Below are 16124 nucleotides of genomic sequence, written 5' to 3' on the forward strand. Positions count from 1 at the left end.
ATTTAAAATAAAGTTCTTTAATAGTCTCCATTTAATTGGTTTATTTGCTGTTAATAAATTGGCAACACAGGAGGGGCCACAGGTGAGCTCCCAGCTAGGCTCCTGTGTCTAGGCTCAGGCAGGAGATGCTGCCCTGGGCAGGGCAGCTCAGGCACTCTGTGCCTCGAGGGATGGAGAGCTAAAGCTCCCTCCCATGCTTCTGAAGGAACCTCCTGGGATGAACACAGTGGCCAATGAGCAAACAGAACCAGAGGAGCTAAAGGAAGATGAGGCAGGGAGGGAGGGAGAAAAGATGGGCAGGCCTAGGGGAAGGCAGCATTCTCCGGTACCCCAACCCTTGCCTGGGGCTCAGGAGCCTCTATGGGTGCTCAGAGGCCAGGGAAACTCGGCTCATGGCCGGAAGGAAGGAGGTACATCTCCCTTCCCAACCTGGGACCGACAATCAGGAGACAGGGCAGGAACTCAGAGCTATTTTCCTAAGTCCTCTTCCTCTGAGCAGGCCGGGGCCTCACAATTTTGAGGGAAGGGTGGGCATGGTGCCCCTGTCCTCATTAGGGGAATCGTCAGGGAACTGAGGCTTCCCAGTGACCTGGGCCCTCAGACTCAGGGGTCGAGAGCTCCAGGATGCTCCTCCCACTAAGCCTGTACCTGAAGACCTGGGCAGGCAGATTATCATCAGGGAGGCAGGGGAGGGATGGAAATAGGCAGGGCGTGTGGTACAGGTACCCACGCTCACCCATGCTGGCCCTGGCCCAGCAGCCTCCCGAGGCCTGGCCCAAGGTCACTCCTCAGTGAAGTCTCTGTCTATGTCCATGTAGGGCTCCTCAATGTAGCTGACCAGGGCAGAAGGCGACTGGCGGTCTGGGTTCAACAGGATGGATACTGTCTCCTTCCAGTATGAGAAGCTGATGCAGGAGCTCTGGGTGAAAAGAGAGGAGATGGGGTGGTGCCTGGAAGACCTAGCTGAGCCCAGCCTCCCATGGAGAGGAGAGCCTTTGTACAAGGACAAGGAATAGCCTGCTCATGGCCCAGGCAGCATCCATGCACCCTAGTTACTCCTCTGAAGGCCCCTGGGTCTGTGTGCTACTGCCCACCCACTTCCCACGTGGGGCTGGGCTCTCACGTTCTCCAGGCAGGTGCTGTCCTTGTCCTTGTGGAGGTAATGCTGCTGCCAGAAGCGCAGCAGGTTGTGGAAGTTGTTGAGCAGGAAGCCAGGATACTTCTTGCTATGCTCCATCCGCTGCAGGAGCCTCAGGTACAAGGGCAGCCGCTCTTTCCTTCGGGCCAGCATGAGGATCACCAGGCTGGTGTTGAGGCAGCTGACATTCTCCTGCAAGGCCATAGGCAGCCAGATTGAATACATGCCAGCAGCCCCAGTGGTGGCTGGTGAACCTGGGCAGACACTTGGCTGGAAAGATGGTGTAGCAGGCTTGGGCCTGGTAGGGTTCCAGTACAATCTATGGGTCCACTCCCTGAGTTGCTCTTGCCTAAGCGCCTTCCTGTTCCCTAAGCGTATTTCTCATTCTCCACACCCTGATCGAACATGTCATTGACTAGATCTCAGTTCAGGCATGGCTTCTTCCAGCAGTTTCTATCTCCTGGCAGTGTTGTGTTCAAGTGTTAGATGAAGTTATAATGTTCATGTTTCAGTAGACTGTTAGCAGTCTCAGTCTGCCTTGTCCACAAAGCATCTCCAGAAGGGCCTACCTTCCCAACATGTATGTTAGACAGCAGAACAAAAGACCACCTCAGAGAGGTGTTTGTAGGACCTCCATTTTAGACAAGGGCGTAAAGCTGCAGGTGGGAAGGCTGACAGTAACTCACAGAAGGAGCTGGGGCCAATCTCAGGTCTGATCACATACATAGCTTAGCACAGTTGCAGGGTAGGGATGTAGGACATGGAGGAAGAGTCCTGGACTGGGAGTTGGACAAATGAAAGACGGAGTGCCAATCTCAACTATGTCCCAACTTAATGGGCGACCTCTGACTTGCTACCTCACCTTAGGCTCCTCTGCAAACTGGAAGCACCAGGCACAGCCCTTGGGAGGGATGCACACAGCGTGTGTGTCTGTGTGTTTGGGAGAGACACAGATGTGCTGGGCTCCAGGACTGAGATGGCTTTCCAGTGCATCTTCCCCCTGACATCAGCCTGGGCTCCTCACCTGAGTCAGTGTCTGCACATGGATAATGTTGATGAGACGGAAGAGGAAGGACATCTGCGTGGGCACCTGGGATATGTAGGCGAGCAGGCGGCACTCGGATAGAACTTCCGCCACTGTGGAGGGAGGCAAATGCATAGCAGTTGGCTCAAGTACAGTGGCAGCGCCAACTGTGCCTCTGAGTCTCAGATGGGGCGTCTCACCACCAAAATAGGAACAAGAGCTGCTGCTGCAGGAACAACCTCCAATCATTCTGCCACTAGGATAAGCCGAGCCTCGGCCTGGTCCTGCAGAATCACACTCAGGGAGCAGTCCTTCCTCCTGCAGCTCCCTTCTCCATCCTAGAACCCGAGCCTAGATCCCCTATCTTTCCTTCCAGGAAGACAGGTATGATGCTCATTTAAGAAACATAGTAAGGGGCTGGGAAGGTGGATCAGTGGTAGAGCGCTTGCCTTGCATGCATGAGGCTCTGGGTTCGACTCTTCAGCACCACATAAGCAAAAAGAAAAAAGCCAGAAGTGGCGCTGCGGCTCAAGTGGTAGAGCGCTAGCCTTGAGCTGAAGAGCTGAGGGACAGCGCCCAGGCCCAGAGTTCAGGCCCACAACCAGACAAAAAAAAAAAAGAAACATAGTAAGCTGGGCACCAGTAGCTCACGCCTATAATCCTAGCTACTCAGGAGGCTGAGATTTGAGAATTGCAGTTTGAAGCCAGCCCAGGCAGAAAAGTCCGTGAGACTCTTCTCTCTAATAAACTACTCAGAAAAAGTCAGAAGTGGTGCTGTGGCTGAAGTGGTAAAGCAATAGCCATGATCAAAAGAACCTCAGGGATAGCACCTAGGCCCTGAGTTCAGGCCCCAGGACCAGAAAAAAAAAAAGGAACACAGTGAACTCAATGCCAGTAATTTATACTTATAATCCTAGCTACTTGGGAGGCCAAAATCAGGAGGATCCTGGTTCAAGGCCAGCCTGGACATACAAGTGAGACCCCTTCTCAACCAAGAGCTGAGTACAGTGGTTCAAACCTATAATCCTAACTATGTGAGAAGCTGAGACTGAGAGGACTGTGGCTTCAGGGCAGCCTGGCAGAAAAGTCCATGAGAGTCTATCTGAACAGAAGAAGCTCATGGTATGTGCCTGTCATCTTAGCTATGATGAAAAAGTGTAAAATAGGCAGACTGTGGTCTAGGTGCAGGCTCAAGGAAAAAAAAAATCTTATCTCAAAATTAAACAGCACAAGCTGGGTGTGTTGGCTCAAGTCTATAATCCTAGCTACTTGGGAGTTGGAGATTAGGGAATCATGGTCCACAAGGCCAGCCAGGGAAAGTAAGTTCATGGGGCTCCATCTCAACTGGCATTCAGTTGTCATCCCCAGCTGTGGGAAAAATGGCAGGCTGGGCGCCGGCGCCAGTGACTCACACCTATAATCCTAGCTACTCAGGAGGCTGAGATCTGAGGATCACAGTTTGAAGCCAGCCCAGGCAGAAAAGTCCCTGTGAGACTCTTACTCCAATTAACCACTCAAAAACCAGAAGTGGTGCTGTGGCTCAATTAGCAGAGCAATAGCCTTGAGCACAAAGAGGCTCAGGGACAATGCCCAGGCCCTGAGTTCAAGGACCACAACTGACAGAACAAAAACAAAAACACCAATGTTGGGGTACAGCAATGTGCACCTGTCTTTCCAGGGACAAAGGGAAGCACCACTAAGATTGCAGTCCAGGCCAATCAGGGCATAAAACAAAGACCCAATCTTGAAAATTGACAACACAAAAGGGAATGGCTCTAGTGGTAGAGCCTTTGCCTAGCAATACAAGGCACAAAGCCCTGTGTTCAAATCTCAGTATTGTCAAGAAAGAGAAAGAGAGAGAGAGAGAGAAAGAGAGAGAGAGAAGAAAGGAAGAAATTTACATCATTTCCCAGAGCTTTCATATGTCTATGCCTACAGTTGGGTCACTGAGTACAACAGCACTGAGCAAAAGCTTCCCACATTATAGTGGGACAACAACCAAATGTACCAAAGATCATGTAGTCAGTCCCCAGAAACAAACAGAAATCGCATGCTTCTTACTGCCAATGATAATGACTGAAACAGGGACAACTGTATTTTTGGAGGGGCTCACAAACTTGTGAGAATCTACTAGATTCCACAGCATCTTATAGAGGAAAAAACAACATACATACCATACATATAAACATTACATGGAAGTACATTCAATTCTACATGAGGTCAGGTACTTCACCCAGACACAGCTGTCTACCACAGCACTGCACAGAGAGACAGAACAAAGGGTCCTGCTCATCGCAGAGAGAAAGTAGCCTTTTGCATTTTCTAAACAACAACGGCTTTTATGTCATTATGTGTTCATTAAAGGAAGCATGAATGATAGAAAACAGTCAACACAGCAGAGAGTAAATTACCTGAGACCACTCTCGTGACATGAACCACATGGTTATCTGGGCTACTTCAACTGTTCCCATCTCCTGGCTGGAGGCCAGGTGTCTCCTGTTAGTGACCACTGTACCCGTGCGCCCTGGCATCCTAGCTGCCCCTCACCTTTCATGTCCACCTGGTTTTCAAATCGGTCCAATGACAGGGTGACACAGCGTACCAGCATGTTGGAGTCCACCAGCGAACTGTTAATCTGCTTCAGGAACACCTGGAACTGGAGTAGAGACAGTGCTCGCTGGTAGCAGGGGCACCAGGGATCCTCTACCCCAGCTCTGCTAAGTCCTAGACATGCGCTGCGTGACTGGTGGGAGCCAGGCTGATAAGATCCTGTGACCCTGGCCAGTGTTTCTGCACCAATGGTGGTTTCCGTCACACACACTCTTGGGAGCCTAAGGAGTCAGGCCCAATTCTGTTCTGGACCTCTACCTTAGCAATAAACTCAGCAATTCCTCCATCACCCATTCCCATCGTCATTCCAACAAGCAGCTAAGGTTTTCATCCCTGTATCCCCCTGGCCCAGCACAAGATAAGTGTAGGAAACGTTGCTTACTGGATCCTTATACTCCCCAACTGTAAGCCCACACTTGAAGACGATAGGCCAGGGCTCCCAGACAACTTCTGGCAATGTGGTAAACTTCACAGGGCCCTGGTCTAGCCTTACCTTGGCATCAGTATTGATGTATTTATTGAACCTTTTGAACGCATCAACATTGAACTTCATCAGCTCCCCCAGGAGGTCGAAGTAGCTTTGGAGCACATCCCTTGATTTGCACTCGCTGTCCACGATGCAGTATAGGATGTGCTGGGGTAAGGAAGGGCCAGGATGAAGAAATAAATATGGCTGCCCCCACCTGTCTCCCACCTGGGCCTGGCCAGGGGCTCACACCATATATTTGCTTCAAGCAAGCACCCAGGTGGATGGAACCTGCAATCTTGTCCAGATTCTTCTTTGAGGATGTGGGTGGCTCCAAGACCAGGGCAGGTGACAGACAGAGCTCAGCAGGACAGGCAGCGGCTTAGTGTATGGAGCACATGCCCTCACTGCCCAGGGCTCGCAGAGGTCACTAACATGGCCACAGCTCTAGCCCCAAGAGGGGCAGCTGTCTCCAGGTCTATCCTCAGCCACTGCCCAAGCAGTCAGGCACTCAAAGAAGTGAAGGACAGAGATTTAAGGACACTTGACATATGTTGACCTCATGGGTTTTCTTTGTGCTTACAGATGGAATCATCGAAATTTTGTATCAAAACCAATGGATGTTTATCAAGAACACAATGCCAATTTTGACTTCTTGATAAAGGTTTCTATGACAAATGGTTTTCAACATTTTCCACTTTCTTTTGAGGCAGTCTCAGTATTCAGCCCAGGTGGGCCTGGAACTCTACATTCTCCTGTCTGAGCCTCCCACGTGCTGGGATTACAGGAATGCCTGGACCATCACATTCAGCTCATTTTCCTGAAGTTACACCAACTTAGATTCATTCCTTTTCCATGTGGATCTTACAACACATGTGTCAATTTCTTGTGGGCACTGACAGGGGGGCCCACAGTTGGAAACCTGGGAAAATACTAGGACAATCTACACTGGCTCTCCTAACAAACCATGTAGGGCTCAGGACAGGAAAGCAATGTGTGGGGCTGGGGGAGAATAGCCACCCAACACCCCAGCTCCTCCAGGCCATACCTCTAGAAGGCCTCGCTTCAGCAGGAACATCTGGTCTGCATAGGAGGTGGTCCCTCGGAGGAAACTCTCCACAGCCCGGGCTTGCCAAAACCTGTGACCCAAATATTGACCTCTGGCCCAGGTGGCTAAGACTGCCCTCTCCTGGCCCAGGTTCAATTCCCCCCAGGGTTGGGAAATGTCTGTTGCCTATTCATTCAACATTTACTGAATATCTACCGGGTATTGGGGCCCACCTAGGCCTTAGGTTGCAGCAAGTCAGCAAGAGAAGCCCCGTCCTCAGAGAGTGGACCGCTAAATGGACAGTCTCACATGCAGGCCTGTCTTAATGATTGGCATTTCAGGGAAGGTGGTAGCTGGGAGAGTGGGCACCAGCACGCTCCATGTGAAAATACTCCAGGCTTTAATCTTCCAGGGACTGGAGGGACATGGATTTGGGCACCAGGAATGTGGAAAGCAGAAGGTGTGTGTGGACCTGCAACTGCATTCATGTGTACCAGGCTGACCCAGAGGAGAGATGGCTGACAGTCACTTAGTGGTCCCAGGGCTCAGTGGGACCCACAATGCTAAGTCTGGATAAGGAAGGTTCCAGGGTCAGAGATCCTCTTGGGACAAGGCCTACCGAAAGCTTCACATCAAGCCCTGACACAATTTCTCCTGCCTACAACTTTCATGACTCGTCTCTGCGGAGTTTGGAACTCTGAGCAGCTCCCCGGCCCCCTCCCCCCGCCCCGCCCCCGCCATCTGCCCATCACCAACAGCCATAGCAGGCAAAGGGCTGTCCTTGGCTAGCTCCTGGCTCTACTCCTTTCCACACTGCAATGCCCTAAAGCAGGTTTCTTTTAGTTGTTCTTGTTTCCCACAAGCCTAAGAAAAACCATGTAGGTGGGGCCTGTATTCCAGCTCTCTCCTACCTGTGCAGCACCATCACAACAGGCACTTGCTGAACACACAGCTACCTTCTGACATAGCCTGCTGTGTTCAGCAAGAATATGTACACTTACCTGCAACAATACATATGCCTCCCCCAACAATGACCATCTTCACAAATAGATACTAGGGAATAAAGGAAGCATTTCTAATCACTTGGGAAACACCTATCTCTTGAGCCCCTCACAAATGGCAGGTAGCTGTCCACAGACTTACCTGAAAGATGACTCTGCTGGCTCCTTCTTCATGACCTGCAGCAGTCGAGTTAATAAGCCCCTTTTCCCATCACACACCAAACTCCTGGAATAAAAAAAGCACTAACATTGGTGGCAGATCTGAGGGACTGAGGGCTGGGCTGGGTAAGTATGCTGGCTTAGGTAGGTGAAAACAATATGGAGGCACTCCTACTCCACCTTGGCTTAGAGTCCCAGGGCCCTTATCACCAGAACAGCTGAGGACATTGGCACCACACCTCAAGCCATGTGTCTGCAAGAGGCAGACACATCCAGAGGGAGCTAGGGCTCAGAGCTGCCATAGGAAGACTATTTATACAAGTGGGTTTGAGAGAGGCCATGTCAGTCTGTCGGATGGGTCAAAAATCTCTCTGCCTCAGGTTTGGTTCCAGCCTAGCCATGGCCAAAGACCCTCACATTCAGGCCTCCGCTTGCTGTTCTATGAATCAAAAGGCAATCAAAGAGGAAACAGCTCAGGCTCCATCATGGAGGAAAGTAGATGGCCAAGCGGGCAGAGTTTAAGGGACTCCTTAAACTCCATCTTCAAATAAAGCTGCTCCGCTTTTATCCCTTAACATCATCAGGGCAGGTCTGTTTTGTCTGCATCTGAGGCAGTCTGTCACCTTACTGCCTAGTTCCAGAAAATAAGGCAAACACACCAGGTGACAGGACTTGACTCCTGGCAGAGGGTGAAGGAGCCTGCTTGGTTCACCCTGTTGGTCAAACTGCCACCAGCAGGAAAGGACCTCAGCAAAGGAGCCCTGTGTATGTGATAAGCCCTGTGTAGGCGATACACACAGAGGACTTTTGGCGGGTGGCTCTTTGGGCCTCTGTCCCTCATCTTTAGAGAATAGTTAATGACACTATTTCCTTCTTCTCCAGGGCTGCTTTGAGGCTCAAGGAGAAAATGCAGGGGGCATCAGTGTTTGCACACAGGAACCCTTGGGATAGCTCAGCTGCATGTGAGAAAGGGCAATGTGTGGCCACAGCTCCCCCACCAGGTCACCTGTCAGTATTGAGGACGGCTTCCACCTCAGGGATGTTGGCCTTGAGAGAGATGGCACTGAGTTCATTCAGCTCCTGGTTGTTGAGGAGCAGGTACTTGTTTCTGAAACAGATGGGTTGAGAGGTAAAAGATAGGAACTGGAGTGACGCAGTGGCTCAAGTGATAGAGCGCTCGCCTTGAGCTGAAGAGCTGAGGGACAGTGCCCAGGCCCAGAGTGCAAGCCCCACAACTGAAGGAAGAAAAAAAAAAAAAAAGATGGGAACTGGCATTGTGAAGCAGTGCTGGACGAGGGTAAGGGGCCTTCGGCTGCCCACTTCCCACGGGGAAGGCAGCTGAGAACCCACCAGTTCCCTCCCAGGATTTCTCAGCCCTGTGCCAGCCTTCCATAAGACAGTATCTTGACAATGCCTGCAACATTCCTTAACAAGGTCTTAGAATTTCCAAGTTTAGGTTGCCCACTGACCATATTTACTTGATTCCACAAAGGCACCGGCACCTCTGCATGTCCAATCTCACCTCAAGTTGGTCCTGCTACACCATTCCCAACAACCACACTGTTACCCACACAGAGGCCTGGTTAGCTGTGACACATTTTCCCTCCCTTCCACTCCAGGCCTGTCATGACCTGAACCTAAGCATGGCACTAGACTCCTACATGGTTTTCCACAGGAATGGTGTCCTCACACAGCTCCTAGAGTGATCTTCAGAACAGACTGATTATCAATCTATTCTGGAGCTTTCTCCAGTTCCCACTGCTTTAAAGTAGGTAATACTGTGGGCTGTGAACATGGCTTCCAGGCTAAGAGCAGCCAGGCTACTCTGAAACTAGCCCCCATCAATCCTATCAATTGAGCCCACCACACTCCCTTACAGAAAGGGCTTCTGACAGAACCCTCACCCTTGCATGCTGTGCCTTCACATCATTTCCTATTACTGAACCTTTAGGCCTCAGCTGGCAAGATACTTCTAGGTCTTTGCCAACTGTCCTCTCATAGAATCATGCTCTCTACTTCCAAATATTATGTCTGTCACCATGCATTCCATATATATATTTGTATGTATGTATGTATGTATGTATATGTCCATACATTCATTCTCTGACTAATGTCTAACCCCTTGCAAGGCTACACTCACATCTCTGCGGAGCTGTGAAGCTGAGGTGCCTGGAACACAGACTTTATATTAACTTGTACAATGTTCCAAAATGTTAAAACTAACATTTAAAACTCAGAACTGGATCCTCAACACTACAGAAAACAAAACCAAATGAAACCAAACCAAAGCATACACAAAAAACAACAATAAAGGGGCTGGGAATGTGGCCTAGTGGTAGAGTGCTTTACCTAGCATGCATGAAGCCCTGGTACCACATAAACAAAAAATAAAAAAGTGAAAAAAATAAGAAAACAACAACAACAACAAACTACCCGGGACCTTTCACATAAAACTTAATTTCTGACTTTCCTTGAGGAGCTGAAAAATCAGAAGCCATGCAAGCGCATGGCTCCTGTTCACTCAGCTGCGTGACAGACAGCCTGACACACAAGGTTACCAAGATTCCCAGGACATGCTAAGGTCAAAGGGCCAGCTGCTATTCCTTGACTCCCTGCATTGTTTCCCTTACAGAAGAGAAACATGTTCTCCATCAAAGGTAAAGAAATAAGAGAGACAGCACATCTCATAGAGGAGTCAATGCGCTGCCTGTGTGAGGTCTGGAGGTCAGTCAGTGAGAGAGATGTTGATTCCACAGATAACCAGCAGCCAGCAACTTCCACCTTACCTTTAGGGCAGCAGTGAGGGCTGAGGGCAAGCTCAGAACCTGGCAGGAAGGAAGGCTGGCCACTCTTACTGTGGGGCCAAGAAAATGCAGCCATACTTTGTTACTCTGAGGCTCTGGGTTCTCACTACTTTCCACAGCCTCCTCCTGAGAGGGGTCAGCACAGGATAAGGACAGAGAAGGCCTCAGAACATAGCCCAACAGCCCCACTGCGAGGACAGGCATACTTACTCGTGATGGTCACTGAAACTCTGGAGAAGCCTCAAAAACTGGATCTTCAAGGTGATGTCCTAAAATATATGTTAAAACCACAGTAGTCACAGTGTTCCTAAATAAGAGAAAGCCAAGGCTCTGGTGAGAGCCCAGAGATAGCACTTAGTGAGCCTCTTTTCTTTTGTTGGAAATCCACCCCATCAGACTTATACCTCTAACCAACTGCAAGTTCAACTAATGTGGACACTTCTTGCTAAAAGCAATCCCAGCATATTGGATTAAAAAAAAAAAAAGGGCTGGGAAGGTGGCTCAGTGGTAGAGCGCTTGCCTTGCATGCATGAGGCCCTGGGTTCGATTCCTCAGCACCACATAAGCAAAAAAAAAAAGCCGGAAGTGGTGCTGTGGCTCAAGTGGTAGAGCGCTAGCCTTGAGCTGAAGGGCTGAGGGACAGCGCCCAGGCCCAGAGTTCAGGCCCCACGACTGGACCCAAAAAAAAAAAAAAAAAAAATCCAGGTTTGGTGGCTCATACCTGTTTGCCTAGCTACGCAAGAGGCTAAGATCTGAGGATTGGGGTTTGAAGTCAGCAAAGCCCACGAGACTCTTATCTCCAGTTAACCAGCAAAAAGCCAGAAGTGGAGCTGTGGCTCAAGTGGTAGAGTGCTAGCCTTAAGGAAAAAAGCTCAGAAACAGCACTCGAGCCCTGAGCTCCAGGACTGGAAAATACAGAAAAAAAAAAAAATCATAAAAAATTTTTTAAAATGTGAGTTCCGTTCATAAGCTAGAAAGGAAGACCTGTAGGAATCAGAAATGTAGAAATGTCTGAGTCCAGTGAACTCAGGCAGTGGTGCTCAGGTAGCCAAGGGTGTGTGTTGAGGAAGAGAGGCCTGGCCCTACCAGGGCTGGGATTCTAATGTCCCACACTGACCAGACAGTCTCCAGCCTGTGCCAGGAGAGCTGGTTAAGAAGTCTAGTGTGGGGCTGAGAAGGTGGCTCAGTGGTAGAGTGCTTGCCTTGCATGCATGAGGCCCTGGGTTTGATTCCTCAGCACCATATAAGAAGAAAAAACCAGAAGTGGTGCTGTGGCTCAAGTGGTAGAGCGCTAGCCTTGAGCTGAAGAGCTGAAGGACAGCTCCCAGGCCCAGAGTTCAAGCCCCAAAATAAAAAAAATAAAAAAATAAAAAAAAAAAAGAAGAAGTCTAGTGTGCCTGGCGTAAGCCTCCCAGAAGTGAAAACTCAGGTTCACCCCAGCAGAGCAGTAGGGCTGACACTGAATGTGAAAACTGGCCCTGGAAACTATGTAGTCTTGAAGACAAAAACATTAAATGTGGGGCTGGGAATGTGGCTTAGTGGTAGAGTGCTTGCCTACCACATGCATGAAGCCCTAGGTTTGATTCCTCAATACTACATACACAGAAAAAGCCGGAAGTGGCACAATGGCTCAAGTAGTAAAGGGCTAGCCTTGAGCAAAAGAAACTCTGGGACAATGCCCAGGACCGGCAAAACAAAACAAAACAAAACAAAACAAAACAAAAGTGCTCTGAAAAATACTTCCAGGACCAAGGTTCCCTGGAAAAGCCAGCCTCCCTACAGGTGGCTTCTTCATGCAAGTTACAAAACACGAGAAATGCTATCCTGAGTGCTAGATTAATGGAAGGCTTTGGTACCCTGTGAGTAACTAAAAAAGATCATAAGAAAAATAGCAAACTATTAAAATTTGAAAACAAACAAACCAGAAAAAAACCGAAGGCATTCACATGATAAAGCAGTTTTTAAAAAACAGCCACACAGAATGCTTAGAAATGCAAAATATATTCATTTGAAATTAAAAATTCAAATTGGTTGGGTGTGATAACTCATGCTTATATTCCTAGCTACTCCAGACATGGAGATTGGTAAGCTCACAGTTTGAGGTGACAGTTTTCAAGATGCTGTCTCAACAGAAAAGGTTGAGTGTAGTGGTATGTGCCTGTCATCCTAGTTACTGCTGTAAGTGTAAATAGGAGAATCATGTTCCAGGCCAACCTCAGCAAATAAGACCCTATGTCAAAAATAATCAAAACAAATCAGGCAGAAAAGTCTCTAAGATCCCTTCTCAACCCATAGTTGGGGGCAGTGGTATGTACTTGTCCAAAGCTACATGAGGTGGCTGAGATTGGAAGGATCAAGATTCCCTCTTCACAGAGGGAAGAGAGGAGCTGGACACAGTGATGCATACCCATGATCCCAGTGAAGATGACAAGACCAAAGGTACATAGGTCAAGGCTCAGGTGCATACCTGGAAGGAGGTAAGACCCTATCATAAAATTAACCAGTGAAAATCAGGTCTGGAGTCATGGTTCAGAGGTATTATACCAGCCTAGCAAATGTGAGGTCTTCTGTTCAAACATCAATACTAATTAAAAAACAAACAAACAAAAAACACTATAAAAAATAAAAATCAGGTTGAGATGTACCTCAATGGTAAAGCACTTGCCTAACAAGTGCAATGTCCTGGATTCAATCCCCAGTACCAAAAAAGAAAAGAAAAGAAAAGAAAAGAAGAAGAAGAAGAAGGAAGAAGAAGGAAGAAGAAGGAAGAAGGAAGAAGGAAGAAGGAAGAAGGAAGAAGGAAGAAGGAGGAGGAGGAAGAAGGAAGAAGGAAGAAGGAAGAAGGAAGAAGAAGAAGAAGAAGAAGAAGAAGAAGAAGAAGAAGAAGAAGAAGAAGAAGAAGAAGAAGAAGAAGAAGACGACAAAGCAAAAAGGGCTGTAGGTATGGCTCAGCAGTAGTGTATCTGCCTAGCAAGCATGATGCTTTCAGTTCAAACCTCAGTACCTATAAGAAAGAAAAATCTCAAATGGACAGACTAAAAGGCACGCAGAGAAATTTGTGTGTGTGGCGGGGGGGGGGGGAGGGGGGAGGAGTGTTGGAGGTGAAACACAGGAATGCCCACAAGGCAGAGGTCAGGAGCCATGCTGTGTCCTGCAGGTGCATAGCACTTAGAAGTCCAGGGTACTTTTTCTCCCATGTTGGTAGGCAGAACATCACCCAACGCCAAGGAGGCACATAATCTTCCTTTTGGAAGAAAGGGCTCAATGACTCATTCAATCTCTTCCAATAAGCTGAATGGCATGAAAGGCTTCTGACTCCGAATGCAGTGCTCTGTCTAGGGCACTGTGGGAAATGTAAGGTAGAGGTGAATTCTTGGCCTCAAAAAACCCCCAAAAAACAAAACAAAAAAACAAAACACTACATCTCAAAGCACTGCCTGACTTAAGACATTACTGGTGTGTAGAACCTAGTGGTAAAAGCTGTATCAGAGGACAGAGCACCAAATAAAGCAGCTCTGCTCTATACCTAGAGGTATAGCGGGAACTGGCACATCTTCAAAGGGATTTCAGCAAAGGCAGACACATTGATTGGTACAGGCTGGTCCACTAGGGATCATGTAACAGATTTTTCAGTTTCTGCTCTAGTCCCAAAGAACCAGAGATCATGGGCCAGCAGGTCTTGAAACAACTACTTCTAGCAAGTAAAATCACAAATGTCCCCAGGGTCCCTTGCTTACTGGGCTACAGTCACAGTTCTGGTTGTGACCATGGAGAACAAGGGCTGATGCTGAGTGTTTCCTCCAAATCAGCTTGTCAAACAAATTATTGAGTCCAGGGATCAGCTTGAACTCAGCAATCATCCTGTGGACCTGGACAAGGAGGGAAGAAGAGAAAGACTATGACCAGTGTGCTTCTAAGAACCAGTAAAGACACATGTGCAGTACAGACCCACAACTTTCAAAACATAGAAAATGTCAGAAAGCTGGGTCTCTATACAACTTGTACTATATCTGACTACATAGAAATACCTGTTAACTCTGCAAATAGTTGCTCAAAATAGCAGTAAGGATACAAATATGAAAAAAAAGAAACTGGCCAGCCACTAGGGGCTTATGCCAATAGCCCCAGCTACTCAGGAGGTTGAAATTAACAGGATCAAAGTTCAAAGCCAGCAAAGGCAACAAAATCTGCTAGACTCTATCTCTAAAATACCCAGCAAAAAGCTGGGCTAGAGGTGTGGACTCAAGTGGAATACCAAGCAAACAAGCAAGTAAACAGAGTAAAGCACAAGTTAACCCCAGTACTAGGGAAGAAAAGAAAATTCAGGAGTAGAGAAGCCTTTTAAAAGATTAAACCTGGAAGTCTTAGCAAAATTCACAATAAGCTGTACATACAAAGAAATATAATAAAACCAATCACTAGGCTGAGAAGGTGTCTCAGTGGCAGAGCGTTTGCCTTGCATGCATGAGGCCCTGAGTTCACTTCCTCAGTGCATAAGCTGAAAAAGCCAGAAATGGTTGTGGCTCAAGTGGTAGAGTGCTAGCCTTGAGCTGAAGAGCTGAGGGACAGCCCCCAGGCTCAGAGTTCAGGCCCCACAACTAACAAAAAAACAACAACAACAAAATCACTTTGTGAAATACATGGCCAACAAAAATAATTTTTAAGCCAGGTGCTGGTAGCTCATAGCCGTAATCTTGGCTACTCAGAAGGCTGAGATCTGAGGATCACAGTTCAAAACCAGCCTAGGCAGCAAAGTGTATGAGACTCTTACCTCCAAAAAAAAAAAAAGAAAGAAAAAAAAGAAAATTGAAGTGAGGGGATGAGTTGGGAGAGATGGGGAAAATGATGAAAGGGGCGACATTGATCAAGAGAGATGTATTCATAAAGTGATCTGTTAAACCGTAACTCTTTTGTACAAGTACTTAAACATACATACATACATACATATGTGTATGTATGTATGTGTGTGTGTATATATATATATATATATATATATATATATATATATATTTTTTTTTTTTTTTTTTTTTTTGTCAGTCAGGGAGCCTAAACTCTGGGCCTGGTCGCTGTCCCTCAGCTCTTCAGCTCAAGGCCAGCACTATACCACTTGAGCCACAGTGCCACTTCTGGTTTTTTCTGCTTCTGTGGTGCTGAGGAATCAAACCCAGGGCCTCATGCATGCAAGGCAATCACTCTACCACTGAGCCACCTTCCCAGCCCACCATTTTTTTTCCATTTTTTTTTAATTAAAAAAAAGTGGATATAGTGGCACATTCCCATAATCTCAACTATATGGGAGGCATAGGTAGGAGGACTGTGGTCAGAAACTGGCCTGGGCACAAAGTGTGGGGCTTTATCCAAAAACCAAAGCAAAAAAAGGCTCCAAAGCAACCTTCCTATTTCTAGCCTCCCATGTAGCTGGGATCACAAACATGAAGCCCCACATCCAGCTTATTGATATGGGGTGTCTCGCTAACTTTTTGCCAGGTTAGTCTTGAACCATGATCCTCCTAGTCTCTGCCTCCTAAATCACTGAATTACAGGCATAAGACAATGTGTTTGGCTGTCTTTTTTTTTTTTTTTTAACGTATGAAACAAAGCAGTTCTCAGGGCTGTTGTACAGACAACCATAGAATGTATGTGAGGCAGCAGCTCAATCCCTATTGGTCTACAAGGCAGGGAAGTTCAGCAATATCAACCTTGGCAAGGTTAGCCAAGGAAACCCCACTTACGGCATGTGTGTCCAGATCTCCACAGGTATTATCTTGGGGGATTAAACCTTAAGAAGCCTTGCCTGACAGAGGTATGCCCACAGACATCTCTGGACACTGAAGTCACAGCCAGTATGACATTTTCAGGAAGCCCAGACTGACA

General features: G+C 47.8%; 1 protein-coding gene across 3 annotated transcripts in view; it reads right to left on the reverse strand.

Annotated features, from left to right (window-relative positions):
* Position 1: 1 nt before the first annotated feature.
* The window catches only part of Trpc4ap (transient receptor potential cation channel subfamily C member 4 associated protein), a 54948-nt gene continuing 38825 nt past the window's right edge, over positions 2–16124 (reverse strand). For all 3 annotated transcript variants that reach the window (XM_070007134.1, XM_070007135.1, XM_070007136.1), the window contains exons 10-19: positions 13988–14119; positions 10461–10519; positions 8453–8554; positions 7430–7513; positions 6287–6377; positions 5266–5406; positions 4710–4818; positions 2163–2275; positions 1124–1330; positions 2–919 (exon numbers count right to left, since the gene is read on the reverse strand). In XM_070007134.1, coding sequence (XP_069863235.1) covers positions 782–919; positions 1124–1330; positions 2163–2275; positions 4710–4818; positions 5266–5406; positions 6287–6377; positions 7430–7513; positions 8453–8554; positions 10461–10519; positions 13988–14119 — 1176 coding nt within the window. In that variant the 3' untranslated portion in view covers positions 2–781. The remainder of the gene's footprint in view (positions 920–1123; positions 1331–2162; positions 2276–4709; positions 4819–5265; positions 5407–6286; positions 6378–7429; positions 7514–8452; positions 8555–10460; positions 10520–13987; positions 14120–16124) is intronic.

Source organism: Dipodomys merriami, unplaced genomic scaffold, assembly GCF_024711535.1.
Source record: "Dipodomys merriami isolate MVZ:Mamm:240054 unplaced genomic scaffold, mDipMer1.0.p SCAF_7, whole genome shotgun sequence".
NCBI lineage: Eukaryota > Metazoa > Chordata > Mammalia > Rodentia > Heteromyidae > Dipodomys > Dipodomys merriami.